This window comes from Pholcus phalangioides, unplaced genomic scaffold (assembly GCF_987345545.1).
Source record: "Pholcus phalangioides strain wild (caught in Gottingen) unplaced genomic scaffold, Ppha-v1.0 ptg000011l_1, whole genome shotgun sequence".
NCBI classification, from domain to species: domain Eukaryota; kingdom Metazoa; phylum Arthropoda; class Arachnida; order Araneae; family Pholcidae; genus Pholcus; species Pholcus phalangioides.
The window spans coordinates 44317948-44336198 of record NW_028301604.1 but is presented as its reverse complement, the minus strand read 5'-3'; the positions used below and the strand labels follow the sequence as shown (position 1 = coordinate 44336198).

Genomic DNA, 18251 nt, shown 5'->3' with positions numbered 1-18251 from the left:
CATTAAGGAAGGTGGAAGTTGCCAATCGTCCGGTCCTGAGCCCGTGCACTGGGGAAGGGGCAAACGTTGCGTTGCATTTTATATTCATTAATTATTGTTGGCACTCGGCCCTCCCTCTCCCCACGAAGTTTATTTGGGGGAAGGAGCTGAAATGGTCTCAGCCACTAGGTTCCAGCACCTATGTATCAATAAAATTCAAACTGTAAATGATTCGTAGGAGAGAAATAATTTTTTTAAGCATTTTATCTATCTCAAAAATACAGCGGCGGGTTCTCAGGGTCATTTTACAACTTATACGTCAGAAGAGAGCCAAAACTACGTCTCACACTATTGACAGTTTAGTCATGACAGTTTAGTCAGTCATGAGCCACCCTTGATGCTGGGATCCCACACCTTGGTATCAAGCCGCTCCAGGTTTGCTTCTTTCACTGAATCCCAGACCTGGATTTTTCGTGCCTACCCCCTTCCCCCAAATGTAAATACTGTGTTTAGTGCAAAATAAAAACTAAACTTCCTATTTTTTGGAACAAGCACTGCGTCAGCACAGTAGTTAGTCTTTTCGCTTGTATTACGCGAGAAAAATATTTGTTAAAACGTCCTTGCTCAGAACTTCCCAGCATGGCCCACACAGTCAAAGGGCGTATATCCCTGAAGAGACAGAGCCCGGGACATGTCTGGTCTGACAGATGCTCAGAACTGAATCGCAATGGCATGCAATTTAGTTGATTACTTAAATTTACTTAGGGAGTGAAGAGAATCATTACTCATCCGAATTCGGGGCTGACAGGGCTCCAACCAAAGACTCCTAGAGAGACTCCAGAGCCTTCTAGAGAGTAATATCTAGGAGGCTTTGCTTCAGCCCAGGAGCCCAGTTTTTCACCTTACAACAAATTCTCTTTGCAGTGGCCCATGAAAAGTCTGGTCTGGGAGTCCTGCTGCAGCTTGTGGAGGCCAAGGGGGGGGGGATACAGGGAATATCTTACGGAAAATCTTGCGTGCGTTGCTAACGTTAAAAAATTGGCATTTCAAGATAAAAGAATTTAATTAAAATGTTATAGATATTTTTCTTCGAATTTTGTAAATCATCTATTTCTGATCACCCGAGGAAGAGCAAGGGCCGTCTTTGTCCCTTCTCTGCATTCGCTTCTGGAGCCATGGTTTCATTTGAAACGATATTTTTGACTTTCGAAATTAAACAGTGCCGAGTAAAGTAGTAATTCCTGTAGAGGTTTACCGTGAGATAGGTCAGGGCAGGGTGCCACTATACAGTATTTACGGAACCGCCAAATCAAGCTCTATTCAGCTCAGCTCAGACATTAAAAAAATTTTAACCCCGGAGCCTTCCGCGAGTGATGACGGCGTCGCAATTGCCACTACCGTCGAGCATGAGGAAAGTGATGAAATTCACGAGTTCGATTTTACGACGCAAGAAGAAGAGTCGTCGTCGTCATCGACATCTTCGGACTCTGAATCTGCAGCTAGCCTCAACTCGACTTACGACATGTTCGAGTTCGCTAAGTCATGCATGCAAGATATTGTCCAGCAAAGATCGAAGAAAGACAAACGAGCGGTATTACAGAAATTTCTGAAAGAGGCTGGAAATATTCTCGTGAAATAACTGGCGAGAACCTCAGGAGCAGAGATGAGCTCCATTTTAAAAAGCAAACATTAGTGTTTGCAAAATCTTTCTTTTTCTTCATTTCCTTTACCCATCGTTCCTAAAATATTTTCTAAAAAATCAAGATTAAAAAAAAAAAAAAAAAATTAAAGTGATTTCTGATTAAAGTGATTCTGAAATATCAGGAATGACTTGGAAAAATAAAATAAAAAATCTCTTCTTCTGTCCCCTCCGACCTTTTTTAAAATTACTAATTCTATTCCTCTATTTTTCTTCACCTTCTAACTAATTTTTGAATTAATAAATTGTATTTCATGTATTTTGCTATTTTCAGCCAATCCCAACCTAGGTACTCAGCCGACCAATGAGGTGAGACCATGGCGCAAACAAGATGACGTCACAGAAGCAGTTCACTTTTCCTGCCGAAAATGTTAATAAGTAATATTACTAACACGTACGTCCAGACATGTTGAGATTTAAAAATTCTTGGTTAATTATTTAATTAACAGAGACTAAATTACGGGCTTTTTACCAACATACACGCATTTCGCAAAACACATACATGACATGAATGTCGCTCTCCACTTGTTAATACAAGATATACAGAAGACTGGATGTTGTGAAGATATTTATTATTTGAGATGTTAATTTTTTTTTTTTTTTTTAACATCTCAAATAATAAATATCTTCATAACATCCAGTCTTCTGTATATCTTGTATTAACAAGTGGAGAGCGGCATTCATGTCATATATATAGCCCTCTGTTGGCTCGTCGTCCACGAGCTATTAGCTGATCGGTTTCACCGTCCATTGCACGGTTCCGTTCGTGCACGGTTCCGTTCGGCATATATACGCTCTAGCGAAGGAAAATCTCTATCTCCTCTGTAGCTTAGTGGTCAGAGCACTCGTCCGGCAATCGAGGGACCCGGGTTAGACTCCCGGTAGAGGCAGAGATGAGTTTTTTCCTTCCTTAAAAAATTAACATCTCAAATAATAAATATCTTCACAACATCCAGTCTTCTGTATATCTTGTAAAAACACATACAATTGCTCCCTTGCATTTAACCTTCATACTGACCCCCCGCGGGTCTGTTCTGAGGGCGGCAGATATCTGCAAACAGATAGGCGCCGCCAGAAATCGTATCGTATCGTATATTAAAAATATATATATATATATATATATGATTCATTGCTAACGACTGGACTGAATTATGGTAAAGGATTCCGGGTACAAAGTTTATTTTATATTTATCTCACACCACACGCACTCACTTACTCACAAACAAGCACAAACTTGTCAGAGTAAGGCCTAAAGCCTTACTCTCTCTCTGCCAAAAGATTAACGAATTACCGATAGAAGGAGACTGGTGTTTACGGCAAAGATATCACGTCCAGACATGTTGATCATCGATACGATGAATCGTATCGTATGTTTAGAAATCGATTCCAAAGTAACGACCTCAAAGTCACATTTGAACGTCCGGGATTCTAGCCAGCACCTCTTAGAGATAGAAGGCCTCCGCACTCTGCTTGTGACATCAGTAAGTAGTCCATTTTTCCCTCAGAATATTCAGGGGAAAAAAATTCCCTGCTCGTGCCAGTATCATCGTTGTGAGGAAAAGAAATGATCGGGCTCAGAATTGGCGAACTCCCTGACCGTCTCTCCCGGCTGTTGGTACGAGTTCAGGAATTTTCTGGTGAGCTGGGAACTGTACACTGAGAGAGATGCGACGCGTATTTGAAGTTTCGTTTGAAAAACACAATTTCCAAGAGATTGTCCTATTCAATCACATGATATTCAACTGTCAATTAACCGGGTAGCATTTTTAAAATTGGCAAGTATTTTACAGTCATTACTGAGCATTTAACAAGTATTTCCGAAATTAAAAATAAGCATTTAATAAATTTTATATCAGAAATGTGCGGCGGATGCGATGCTTATGTTAAGTTCATCAACAAAATGTCACATATTGATGGTTCTCTTTTTTCCAATACAGCGACGCATACGTTCATGTGGTGATTATTCCAAGAAATTTGGTACTGTATTAAACTACATGTACCGCAATAAAGAAATATACGCAATGAAATATAGAAAGAAAAGACCACAATAAAATATATATTAGTTATTGCTCATTTCGTATTTAATTCTAAAAAAAATTAATTACCACTCAATAAATCCCCAAATTAATTCGTATTTAGAATCAAATTAATATAATAAATTTGATTATTCAGACCCGTAGAATTGAAATTTTAGGAAATTGTCTGGAAACTGATGAACATGTCAAGTTTTGGAAATCATGAAGTTTCGTGTTGCTTTTTTGGTCACTGATCTTTAACGTGGGTCATTTTTGTGAATACCATGTAAATAATTTTTCGCAAAAATTGATTTCGGTAGAATAAGAGAAAATCTATAAAATATGTAGCCTATTCTAACATTTTAAATACTAAATTAACTTTTTAAAGAATTTTTTACATAATCTATAACAGTGGTTCTCAACCGGTGTGAATTCTCAGGTAAGTTTGAAAAAAATAATTATTAATATTTCTGAATAATAAAAATGGATCAGTAACTTTGATGAATAAATAAAAAATAGGCCTACGGGGCTCAGCCATAGAAATTATATACCAGAAAGGTCTCCGTGGGTCAAGAAAGGTTGAAAACCGCTGATCTATACTATTATTATATATTTCTTTTATTATGTAACTTTCAATATAAAAGTAGCATAGGGAAAAGAACAAAACTGGGAGGAAGAAAAACAAGTTTAATTAATATAAATTTCATTGTTTCTAAGTATTTACTAAGATATTTGAATTTCGAAAATCGGAGGAAAGTTGGGGAAAATATCCAGCAAAAAAACTAACAGACAACGCTTCATTTTCAACTTTTCTCCGATTTTTGAATTCAGATATATCTGTGAATATTTCACTTGTAAATAAGAAATTTCTTCGTTGTCATCAGAAGAGACAGGGCAGCAACTTTTTAATTCGGTTTTTGGGCACGGGTTGTCCATGAATGACGTAGTTAAAATTCCTGACTTCGCACATTTACATTCCAAAAGAAAGACTTTAATATTTGTCACAGTTTTCCTGCTATTCCTATTTTGAAAACCGTCATGGGATTTTGTGATACTCTGTATATTCAAGTAATGCAAGCATTTGTGGCGCTGCTTGTCTTGCGCAATTTTTATATTTTTATTATGTTTTTTATGCCACTCGCTAGCTAGGCATTATCTAGTGTCTTCTTGTATTGAGTTCAGTCTGGCTCCAACTGTCGACAGAACATGTTGTAAAAATCTCTCTCTCTCTTCTATTTCTTCTATTAAATAACTTAAAAAAAGAAAAGGAGTCATGACTCAGTATGTTTCCAAAATAACGAGACATCCACCAGCACTAGCATCACCACAGTACTGGTGACCCGTATAGAACAGATGCTTGATAGCCACGAACGCGCAGACGAAAACAAGTACTCTTTCTCACTTCGTAATGTGACTTGCTGCATCTTTTTTTCCCCCCGTGTGTGGTGCGTTTGCTGACTGATTGAGGTGGCATCTCCTCAATTCTCTTCCTAGATTGTGCTGAACTTTTTTTGGATATGCCGAACGCTACCGAAGAAACAGGTATGTCTTCTGAATTAGAACTTTCACGTATTTCTTTTCGCGCGCCTTCGATTTGGAAATCCGATGTCGATCTTTGGTTTCTTCTGATTGAATCGAACTTTAAAATAGCCGGAATTACTGATCCTAAAACGCAATTTCACTGTGTTGTGACAGCTCTCGATGTCGAAGTGTTGTCATATGTTAGTGATTTGATCAGAGCTCCTGTTACAGATGATTCTTACAACCAGTTAAAAACACGCATTTGTCAACAGTTTTCACTGTCGGAAACTTCCCGCTTACGAGTTCTATTCCAAGAGCTCACTCTTGGGGATAAGCGACCTTCTCAGTTGTTGCATGAGATGCATACATTAGCTGGCAAAAAAATTTCAGATGAAGTGCTTAAAATGAAGTCGAATTACACCTAAAATGATGAAAATGATCTCTCATTACCATATAGATGTATTAAAGGATTTAGTGGATTCCTCAATAACAAATGGAGCATTTTATTCTGAACTAAAAAATTCCCTCGTACATCCTATATTTAAAACTGGAGATTCCAATGATACTAACAACTATAGACCTATCTCAATTCTCCCGATTTTTTTAAAAAGTTTAGAAAAATGTATGAAAAATACCAACTGCTCAATTTCATGAATCATCAAAAATTCTTTGCAACCAATCAATATGGATTCCATAAAAACAAAAATACAGAAATGGCAATTCTAAAATTAACGATCTTGATAAACAATGGAATAAATAAAAATAAATATTCAATAATAGTTTTTTTGGACCTAAAACGAGCATTTGATTATGTGGATCTAAACATTTTAACAGAGAAATTATATACAGCCGGTATAAGAGGAAATATCTTGGAATGGTTTAAATCATACTACTGCACTAGAAGACAAGCAGTCATAATAGAGAAAAAAATTAGAGCAATTTTCAAGAAGTTAAAAAAGGCGTCCCACAGGGGTCGGTCTTAGGGCCGATACTATTTTTAATTTACATAAATGAAGTGAGTAAACTAAATCTAAATAGTAGCATTATATCTTTTGCAGATGACGCAGTTTTATATGTTGAGGATGCAGAAACAGATAATTTGATTAAAACAACAGAGAAGGACCTAACAAAAATATATCACTGGCTAATTAAACACGAATTAAAAATAAATACACAAAAACTAAATTTATGTGCACGAAAACAAGAAATGTAAATGACAGTACAGAAATCCACGTAAAATTACACACTCACTGCCAATCTCAAACTATATCAGTATGCAATTGTGAAGAAATAGGTTGAGTGTTCAATTATGAATACTTAGGAATAGTTCTACAAGATAACCTAAAATGGAACATACATAGTGAAAAAATGATAAAAAAAACTCAGAATGTATTTAGGAGTCATTTATAAACTTAAATACATAGTTGATAATAACTTCTTGAAAGATATCTTCTATATGCGTGGGTTTATTCAAATATAAATAACGGAATACGTGTCTGGGGAGGATCATATTATGAAAACATGCGCAATCTAGACAATCTTTACAATAAATTAAGAGAATTAATAAATGTTCCAATAGAAAACAAAAACATACAGTGCCACATATTGACACTAAGACAGAACTACATGTACAGAATTTATAAATTTATCATCAAAACGAAGAATGGTTAGTAAGAAATGAAAATAGAACCTCGAATAGGTATAAAAATATCTATCAAGTGCCTAAAAGTAACAAAACATCATATTCAAAAAAGTTTTTGTTACACCGCACCGAAAATAATGAACTTCATCTTCTCTAGTAATTACACAAATAGTAATAAAAATACAGATTACAATGTCTTTATTTTGATCAAAAACACAGATATTAATACAGTACTTTGAAATAAGTTATTGAACCAATGCATATTAATTGTAAACTAGAATACATCTAATCAAGGAAAGAGCTGTTGCTGAGGGGAAATCTTGAAATAAAAATCATATAGGCCTGATGGAAGGACTTCTTAGTCCCTTGGGGCTACATAGTGTATGTATTATATATGTGTGTGTTTTGTGTCGTGTAACATATGTTTGTATTTGTATATTGTATTATATATTTGTACATTGTAATTTGTCGTTTGTTCGTTTAAATTTAAAAAAAAAAAAACCCTTTGGTTACAACGTTTGCCTATCCATACACAGCAGATACTTTCTGTTAGTAAGGATAAATTGCCGGATTTAGCAGAAATGACAGATAAAATTTCCGAACTCACTGGCCACACACCGACTATTTCTGAGGTCAGCCGTATTGAAACCATCAGCTTGCAATCACTTCAAAATCAAATTTCGACCACTGCTGTTGACCGCCTATTCCGCTATAAAGAAAAAAATTTTAGCAAGAAGGGAAGAGCTCGTTCAAATTCTCGGTCTAGAGAGAGGTCTAGTGGTGATGGTACACCCAAACGTAAACCTTATTGTTGGTACCATTTGAAATTCGGTCGAAAAGCATCAAAATGCATTAAATCCTGTGATTGGTCGGAAAACTAACTGGCCCATCTGTTTTGGTGACAGCAGGTGATGGCCGGCGTTTAGTTCACCTTTCTTTCATGATCGAAAATCCGGTACTGGTTGTTTAGTGGACACAGACGCTAGCATTTCGGTTTTCCCACGAGATACACAGGTACATAAAGCAGCAGATACAAACTTTTCGCTATACGCAGCTAATGATACTAAAATTTCTACGTATGGTTGCAAATCTTTATCAGTGGATTTAGGGTTACGCAGACTGTTTAGATGGTCCTTCGTTATAGCTGATGTTAATCGCCCGATATTAGGTGCTGATTTCTTAGAACATTATGGTCTATTAGTTGACGTAAAAAAGTCTCGTTTGATTGACAGTTTGACTTCCCTTTCAATCAAATGTAGCAAGGCCAGTTGCACTACATTAGGCTTAAAGACCATTTGTGGAGATTCGCCCTACTTGAAAATTTTATCTAAATTTCCTAATCTAACGAATCCTTCTATGCTTGGGGCTACATCTAAAAAACACTGCGTTACGCATTGCATTACTACTAAAGATTCTCCTGTCTTTACCAAAGCCCGCAGACTTTCTTCAGAGAAACTTGCTATTGCAAAGCGTGAAGTTCAAACACTAATGGATCAGGGCATACTGAGACCTTCAAAAAGTTCATGGGCAAGCCCGATGCACATTGTTCCTAAACGTAATGAAGAATACCGTTTATGTGGGGATTACAGAAAACTTAATTCTATAACGTGTCCAGACAGATATCCTATACCACATGTTCATGATTTCAGTTACGGTCTGCAGGGAAAAAATATTTTTTCTAAATTGGACTTGGTTAAGGCTTATCATCAGATACCTTTATATCCTGAGTCTGTTGAAAAAACTGCCATTATTACCCCATTCAGACTTTATGAGTACTTATATATGTGTTTTGGATTGTCTAATGCGGCTAACTGTTATGCCTATTTGGATGACCTACTAGTTGCATCAACAACAGAAGAAGAACATCTTAAAGATCTAGAATTAGTTTTTGAACGTTTAAACAGTTTTGGTATAATTCTTAATCCTGATAAATGCATATTTGGGAAATCTGAGATAGAGTTCTTAGGATTTTTGGTTAACAGCAACGGCATTTCTCCTTTTCCAGAAAAAGTTGACATTCTTCGTAATTATCCGCAACCAAAAACGGTTGATGAACTTCGAAGATTTCTAGCCCTTCTCAACTTTTACCACCGTTTCTTAAAAAACGCAGCATCTGACCAGAGGCTCCCTTACACGATTTGTGCAAAGGAAAGAAGAAAAAAGATAAATCTCTCATCGCTTGGTCGGGGGAAACTATTGCTGCTTTCGAAACTTGTAAACATGCTATTACCAACGCCACGCTTTTGGCTCATCCTAAACACGATGCTCATCTTTCGTTGACAGTCGACGCATCGGATTTCGCTCTCGGAGCTGTTTTACAACTAACTTCCGATGGAGTCGTCGAACCACTCTCATTTTTTTCTCGAAAGTTAACGACAACTGAAAAGAGTTATAGTACTTATGATTGCGAGTTGCTTGCGGTTTATAGTTCTATTAAACATTTCAGACACGTGTTAGAAGGCAGACCATTTACGATCTACAGTGATCATAGCCCTCTAGCTTATGTTTTTCACAAAGATACCAGCTTTCCAGCTCTCCCAGACAACGTCGTCATTTAGAATATATATCCCAATTTTCTACAAACATTCGTTACATACAGGGTGAGCGAAATATTGTAGCGGATGCTTTTTCCAGATTGCTCGAAATTAATTTACCTGACTCGATTGATTATGCAGCTATTGCTACTTTACAGAGTACAGACGCCGAATTAGCGGCCCTCCGACAACCAAGTGGGGTGCTTGATATAAAACCTATAAAATTCGGTCCTCAGGATACAGAACTTTTTTGTGACTTTTCCACTGGAATTATCCGTCCCTACGTACCAGAAAAACACAGATATACCGTGTTTACGGTTCTTCATAACCTCGCCCATCCAGGTGTTAAATAAACTGTGGACCTTATTCGTCAACGATTTGTGTGGAGTTCAATTCGCAAGGCTGTCACACGATGGACCAGGGCGTGCATCGAGTGTCAACGCTCAAAAGTGCATCGTCACACTCGATCTTCCATCGGTGCATACCCTTTGCCTCAATGCAGATTCTCGCACATTGACATCGACATTGTTGGTCCTCTTCCTCCTTCTCGGGGTTTCACCTACTGCCTTACCTGTGTGGATCGATACACCAGGTGGGTAGAGGCTTTCCCGATGGAAAACCAAAACGCAGAAACTGTCGTAGAGACATTCTACTCTGGCTGGATTAGCAGATTCGGAGTTCCGGAATCGATTACCACCGATCAAGGGAGACAATTCGAAAGTGATTTGTTTCGCACATTCGTTCGTTTTCTTGGAACTCAGAAAACACGCACGACAGCGTATCATCCGGCCTCCAATGGCATCGTTGAAAAGTTCCAACGGCAGCTCAAAGGTGCCATACGGTGCCATGCCACGGAACGTTGGACGGAAGTGTTACCTACCATACTTCTATCCATCTGAGCCAGCATCAAACCGGAGATCTACACTTCTGCTGCTGAGATGGTTTACGGATCACCATTGCGCCTACCTGGTGAATTATTCCGTAGTTCCGATCCTCAGCCAACACAGCCGGAATTTCTACGGGCTCTACGAGATCACATAAACACTTTACGTCCGATCCAAACTTCAAGGCATGGGACTCACAACGTTTTCGTTTATAAAGAGCTTGCTGTTTCTTTCCATGTGTTCGTGCGGCTGGACACCGTACGAAAGCCCCTTCAACAACCATATTTGGGGCCATATGAAGTGATTAAAGTTCTCCAAAAGTATATACAGTGAACATGAAAGGCAAACTAACGAAGATTTCAATAGATAGATTGAAACCAGATTTTTGCTTGATAGCACTTTTAATGAGCAATCACCGTTCACAGAACCGAAACAGCCTTATGTAACTCGATCAAGGCGTACGGTTCGTATGCGAATTCTTTGATATTATTCTTATGAATGATATTATTGTTTTTTGCAACATTTTTTGAAATTTGAAATTTAATATTACGTTTCGCAAAAAATTTTCATTTTTCAATTTTCTTATACACTCATGTCCATAAATTAAGGATAATTCAGAATCACACGGAAATCGAAATGTAAAGTAAACATTTCACCTGTAGAATTATCACACACATCTGCAAGAATGATATGCAAGTTTCAGGAAACCACCAGATGATGCCGATAGTACGTCACAATGACGAGAGTGTAAGAGGGGGTTATATAAGGAATGGTGGCAAAGAAGTAAAATTGTTCACAAGAGTTCTGTAAGGCGCTCAGTGCCATAAGCGAATAGTTATGACACAGAGGACGCATGTGGATGATTTTTTACGTGGCAGAATTATCGGCCGCACTCAGATGGAAGTATCCGAGGAACTTGCAATTGCCCAAAGTGTCATCTCTAGGCTTTGGCAACGATTCCAAGATAACGGAAATGTCAGTAGACGTTACATTACAGGTCGCCCCCGAGTTACAACGCCGAATGAAGACCGGTATTTGGCAGTAACTGCCAAAAGAAGCAGACGGAGCACAGCATCCGACCTGTCTCGTCAGCTATCTGCAGCTACGGGTACCACAGTTTCAAGGCAAACCGTGTACAGACGTTTGGGAGATATTGGTACATATGCTCGCAGGCCTGTCAGATGTGTTCCGCTCACGGAAACTCACTGTCGGCAGTGATTAGCCTGGAGTAGAGAACATGCAATGTGGACATCGTCACAGTGGGCTTGTGTGATGTTTTCCGACGAGTCCAGGTTTAGCTTGCACTCTGATTCACGTCGGACTTCCATATGGAGAATGCCAGGTACCCGTTACCACCAAGACAACATCATTGAACGACACCGTTACGGTGGTGCAGCATTGCTCGTTTGGGGTGGAATTATACTGGGTTCCAGAACAGATCTGCATGTTCAAACCGGAACCACGAAAGCCCAAATTTATCGGGACATCATTCTGGAACAACATGTACGTTTGTTTAGGGGTGCCATGGGCGCAGAATTTGTGTTTATGGATGACAACGCCCGTCCTCACCGAACAAACATCGTAAACGAATGCCTTGAATCTGAGGATATAACCCGTATGGAATGGCCAGCATTCTCACCTGACTTGAATCCGATAGAGCATGTGTGGGACATGCTTGGCTGACGAGTTGCAGCCCGTCAGCCACCTCCTACATGTGTACCGGAACTTCGGAGAGCATTGCTTGCTGAGTGGAGTGATCTTCCCCGAGATCAGATCGATAATTTGATACTCAGCATGCCTAGGCGTTGTACGGACTGTATTTCATCGCATGGGAGACATACAATGTATTAACCATCATACCAACCATGTAATAGTAAGTTTTTGTAAAGAAGATATTTTTTACAATTGCTCCAGGGAGCAAAAATCGTAGTTTTTATGAATGGTATCATACATACACCATCGTTTTTGTTCTTTATCTTTTGTTTAATAAATGGGCTTTATGAATAAGTAAAGTTTGTTTTGTTTCTGAACCTTTATTTGCCGGAGCTGGCATTATCCTTAATTTATGGACATGAGTATATATATATATATATATGTCTAGTATCTATTCTAGTAATCGTTTTTGCATATATGTAAGTTTACTAATTTTTTTACCATTTGTAATTTATTTTTTGCTCGACTATTAATTGTGCATATCAATATTTCATTGCTTTTGGAAAAAATTTCGTATTGCGTATTTTTTGAATTTTTCGAACAAATTTTTTTTTGCACATGTCAATGCTATATTAGTTGCCGTAACTATATTGCCATTTTTTTTTTTTTTGCATTGTCCCATATGGCGTCCTACAGACTCGCGGGGGAGTACTGTGGCGCTGCTTGTCTTGCGCAATTTTTATATTTTTATTATGTTTTTTATGCCACTCACTAGCTAGTCATTATCTAGTGTCTTCTTGTATTGAGTTCAGTCTGGCTCCAACTGTCGACAGAACATGTTGTAAAAATCTCTCTCTCTTCTATTTCTTCTATTAAATTACTTAAAAAAGAAAAGGAGTCGTGACTCAGTATGTTTTCAAAATAACGAGACATCCTCCAGCACTAGCATCACCACACATTCAAATGACAAGAGTGCACAAACCACTAGCGGGCTTCGTCTAGAATTTTAATCGGTCCCCGAAACAATTTTGAAAAGTATTTCATCATTCCAAATTACACTTTAAGACGTACGGTTAAAGATATTATGTACTGTGCATTATTGTGATTGTGTTGCTAGACTATAACCAAGTACGCAGAAAGTATCTCGGATACGAATACAGGACAGAAAAGTAAAATTTAGGCACAACTATATACCGTACCACTTTTTTGTTTTTGTTTGTTTTGCCCCCTTCCACCAAAATGGGGGGCGGCAAAATTTGTATAGCCCACAGGCGGCAAAAACATAAATACGGCCCTGTATAGACACTGTGTTTTAGGGGAGGGGAGGAGAAAAGAGCGAAGGTATTGTGGTTGAAAGTTCTGACTTTCCTTTGTTGGGTGAGATGCCCCCCTCCCCTTCCCCTTATCAGGAATAAAACACCACATGATGTGAAGACTGAAGTGAAAAGAAAAAATTCTTTGCTCATAAGTGAAGGAAAAGAAAGAAAAATAGGGAGAAATTCGCCATGAACACAATTTCGGAGAAACCACCCAAAAAGAATCCTTCACCCGCGAAAGGCAAAAATTTCCCGTCGAACCGTTTTTAAACCATTCCAATTTGGCAGGAAAACCGGCAATCTGGCAACTCTGGTGCGGATCCGTAACAGTACGTATTTAGTAGACTTGCGGTTTAGAGCGGTTGTCGTATAAATACGGGTCATTGTAATTGCGCATGTTGTTTGTATCGCTTCTACATAGATAGTACACACACTACACAGGTAAAAACATTTCCGGAACAATAGATCAGGATTGAGACAACGCGACGACGATCGAATATAGCGGTATAAACGAAGTTATAAGAAAAAAAAAACCCCATATCTTTAAATACGCAAATTTCGACACAAGGGTTAATTTACTTCAGTAGTTGCTGGTATTCAAACGTGACTTTATATGTGTCTGGCTTGTTTATTACCTTGAATTTTAATGTTCAAAAAATTACTTAAATTACTTATACACTTATTTTTTTTAACAAAAGTTTTTGGTGTTATTCTGTGTACTTTGTGGGGTCTCTTTCTTACTGAGTTTTTTTACTATTCACTTATTTATTTTATTATTTATAACTACATTGATTAAATGAGCCACTATGACGAAGATAGTGATCAAGAAATATGTGCTGATGCGTTATCGGAATTTTCGTGTGATAGTGATATTGAAAGCCAAGATAGCGAAGAGAGCGACAATGAAGGCGTTATTCCACGTCCTCGAACGTTCATTCGTAGAACTATTTCTACCAGTTCTGAATGAAGAAGAAGAATGGTCATCGATTGACAATTCTCCAGTTGTTGAAGAGTTTTTGTGTCTGGGATTAATGTGACTGATGTTTCTGAATCCACAGTTGATATGGCAAAGTTATTTATTGGCGACGAATTTTTTACATATTTAGTCACTGAATCAAACAGATATCATTATCAAAATATCGATCGCTTAAATGCATCTCGCAAAAGTATCAAATGGAAAAATATAACAATTCCAGAGATGAAGAAATTTTTAAGTCCCATTGTTTTTCATGAGACGAGTTTGTTGAAGAAGTAAAGATAGACGAGACGAATACTGTTCAACCGACCCCTGCACAGAAGAGCTGTTTTTCTCAAAGACTATGTCAAGGGATAGATTTTGGGAAGTATGGGAAGCTTGACATTTCAAAACAAAATGAAGACATCACTTTCGAATCTGATCAATGATCCAAACTCTGGCCTGTACTCAATTATTTTGTGGAAACATTTGTGACATTTACAAACCAAAACAACAAGTTTCGTTAGATGAGGGCAGGCACTACTTGAAACCAGCACTCAAGACCCAGGGCAACCCACATCTACTACGCAAAGGATATCAAAACATGACTTCCCTAGAAGACGTGGGAAAATACGTATTAGATAAGATTGTTGGTACCGGGGAAAAAAAAATCTAGAGATAACGTCGCGTGCGCGCAGAGAAGAAAATGCGGAGTGAAACGTGTTTCATGTGATAATTTTACGGTGTACCGCTTCACAGAGGAAAATGCTTTGAACAATACCATACTCTGAAGAATTATTAGAGTCTTAATTGCTATTTTCATTTTTTGCAGTGTAAAAATGTTTGTGAATAAAATGAACTGTAATTTTACTACGGAATTTTCCGTAGTAAAATTAAAAATTGTCTATTTTTCTTTAATTTTTCATTTCTACTTCACTATTCTATATTTGTCTATTCGAAAAAAAATGGCGAGTTTCTTTTTCTAAAATAATCTCAGAGTATATATTTGAGAGTAAAATATAAAAAGTTTCGTTAAAAAACGAAGTGTTTCTCGAATTATAGCAATTTTACTAAATGATTAAATACACGAAAGAACGCCCTTTACACATATGTGTCCGCGGCGCAATATATCTGCATACATTGTGTTAAATCTGATATCTTCTCTGTTCTTCTATGTGCTTCGCATTTATATATTAAATGTTTAACCTAACTAATCTCTTACTGACGAAAGAGGCATTTTGGAGATTTGTTGTGAAATATTTTTTGATATACCCCAAAGTTTTGATATAACCACCACATGTTGTGTCAGAACTTGATTGAAGTCGAAACTGAAGTGGTACTATTTTTGTTAACCCATAGGGGAATGAAAGGGAAAAAGATGAAAGAAACGAGTTTTCCATTCTATTCTTCCTCTTCTAGCACTCTCCCTTCGCTATGTATGTTATACCATTATTTTGACTTGTTAAACCCGTAGACAGTTAGAAAAGAAAAAAGTTATTCCCGAGGTAAAGGAAAAGAAGAAAAAAAATCATCTCCAGGGTTAGAAAATGAAAAATCTCAAGAAAGGGAAAAGAGTGCGAATGTACTTCTTCCATATATATAGGAACGAGACTTTTCGTCCCTGTACGTCAAGTTTTATGTCCAGACTTCGTTCAGTCGACTGCCGAACTGAAAAAGGAATCAGAAAGTGAAAGTTTCTGTCCAGTACTTCCTGTGTCGTAGCTCCGTTGCGAGTTTTGAGAAAGGGCTCCTCACAATGACTTGATGTTCACATTCAAGAAGTGGATGAGTTGATGACACCAATGGATAACATGCGAGGATGACAAATTCGAAAATAGTCGTTGTCAATTTTATAATTGATAAACCTTCTTATGATAACTGAAGTTGGTCCAATTACTTTTTGATCAGACCTCATATATTATTTTTTGCCACATTCATCTCATACATTTGGCGATGCACAGTTTAATAAAATATTTTAAGCATTTGTTTTTGTTTGTTCATTCTGAAGGGAGAACTTGGCGCAGACGGAAGACCAGGAGAACCTGGCCCTGAAGTAAGTTCAAATATTTTGAGACGCATTATTTTTGAGAGAGCATATATTTTGTAGAATGATCATGCTGGGACGCTTCGTAAAGTCTGATCGATCTGCCTAGTTTCAAGGACATATCTGCAAAAGAATCAGTCCTTAATTTTTTTTTCCGACATAGTCATTAACACATCGAAAGCGAGATCTCAGTACAACCTTGTCACACTGGAATTTAAACTCATTCTTCTGCTGCAGAAAGTTATCGAGTGGGGAATTCTCTGTTCATCACATCCCTAATCTTTTCAGCGGCAATCCCGAGATATTTCGTCTAACTCTATCGGCTTTCTTTCTTGTCACCCGGAGATATTTTGTCTTCTAAAAACGCAATGAAGCTGTTTTAACAATAAAACATGTTTTCCACTCTCCCAACCAATCAACTGCCAGTGGGCGGAGTCAGCTCTTGTTCAGAGTTATTTAAGAAGAGAAAGAAATATACACTCAGAGTAGTCAATAGTACAGAAAGATTTTTTTCCCCAAAAAAAAGTATTTCTCTTTCTATAGAAAGCCGCACACGTCCGGACAGGTGTTTTTATATCATATTGAGGGAAATAAAAAAGCGATAGGAAGAGTGAATTTTCTTGCTGGTGGGAGAAAAGGAAGCAGTTACACACACACACCTGCTCGCAATCGAAAAAAAATTCTTAAAATACGTGGCAGTTTGGGAAGATTTCGCAATTTCAAATGTGGCAGTTATAATGCGGATCAGGAAAATTTTAAAAACCACTGAAAGGGTTAAAAGCGGGGTGAAAAAGATGGTCAATTTTTTTTTATTTTCTTCGATTTTCCTTCTGGGGAAAAAAGACAAGCAGGGAGTCTATTAAGCTGATGTCGTTATGCCCGCGTTTCAAACGTGTTTGGGGTTTGCGGTGCATTGTAGGATAGATTTGCTTCACCATCGTTAAAAGTTGATTTTTCTTACAGCGTCACTAGCGATCTTCGTTATCGTCATCGCTACGCGAAGCGTTAGCTAACGTAGCCTGGAAACCACTGGTTGAGTTCTCGTTACGGAAATAAATATGGCCGCTCGCTTATACATTTTTTGATGAAGGCGAGAGCAATGGAGACAAATTAGTAGAATTGAAGATTGTTATTTGAAAATAATTTGTATATAAATATAATAATTTATAAATAAAAAATTTGTATTTGAAAGCGATATATCTCTATTGATCCATGGGTTGTAAATGTACTTAGATGAGACATTCTTAATGGGAACTATAGAGAATTGTCGATTTGAAAGTGGCCCACAAGTTATGAATGTCGCTGGAGGAGGATAGCGATAAGAAATCGGAGAAGTGGGAACGAAGAATATTTCGCATAAGGGGGTAGTTGGCCTCATTAAAATTTGGTTTTGTGGCAAGTTAGTAGGAGGGAATAGATTGCTGGAGGGAAAAATCAATAAAGGGGATTTTGTGGCCCGAGCAACCCTCGAAGATGGAGGTGTCAGGAACTGGGATTCGATTGGAAGTGGCAATGACACCCAGGATTGAACTGGAGTGAAATTTAATTCGTGTTGGTTCTAAGACTGATTGGACAAGATTATATTTAAGGAAAATGTCAACGACTTTATTATTAATTCGGTGATTGCCCAAGGTAGAACGCATATTTATCCAATCAATGGGGGTTCTGATCCCCATTGAGAATTAGGGGATGTGTGGGGCAGACTTTTTCAAGAATAACTTTAAGTTGGTCGAATAAGTGTAAATTTGGGGAGGGTGGTATATAGAGGGAAAACATTTCGAAGGGTAAAACAGGTAGGATGACCCCATTCAGCTGCAATAATTTCGAGGTCCCATGCAAGGGGATTTCAGAAGAGAATTATTGAAAATCAGTGCGACACCTCCCCCTCGAGAGTTTCTATCTTTATGGAAAGCACTGTCATTGGAGGAAGAAATTTGGAATTAGTCACAGAAGTATTTAACCAAGATTAGGTGACCAGAAAGGAGAGGGGGGGGGGGTTGTGAGCAAGC

General features: G+C 37.8%; 1 protein-coding gene across 3 annotated transcripts in view; it reads left to right on the top strand.

The window, feature by feature from the left end:
• Positions 1 to 18251, top strand: part of LOC149080456 (uncharacterized) — a 1573269-nt gene that overhangs the window by 613030 nt on the left and 941988 nt on the right. For all 3 annotated transcript variants that reach the window (XM_089239569.1, XM_089239571.1, XM_089239572.1), the window contains one exon: positions 16207 to 16251. In XM_089239569.1, the coding sequence (XP_089095695.1) occupies positions 16207 to 16251 (45 nt within the window). The remainder of the gene's footprint in view (positions 1 to 16206; positions 16252 to 18251) is intronic.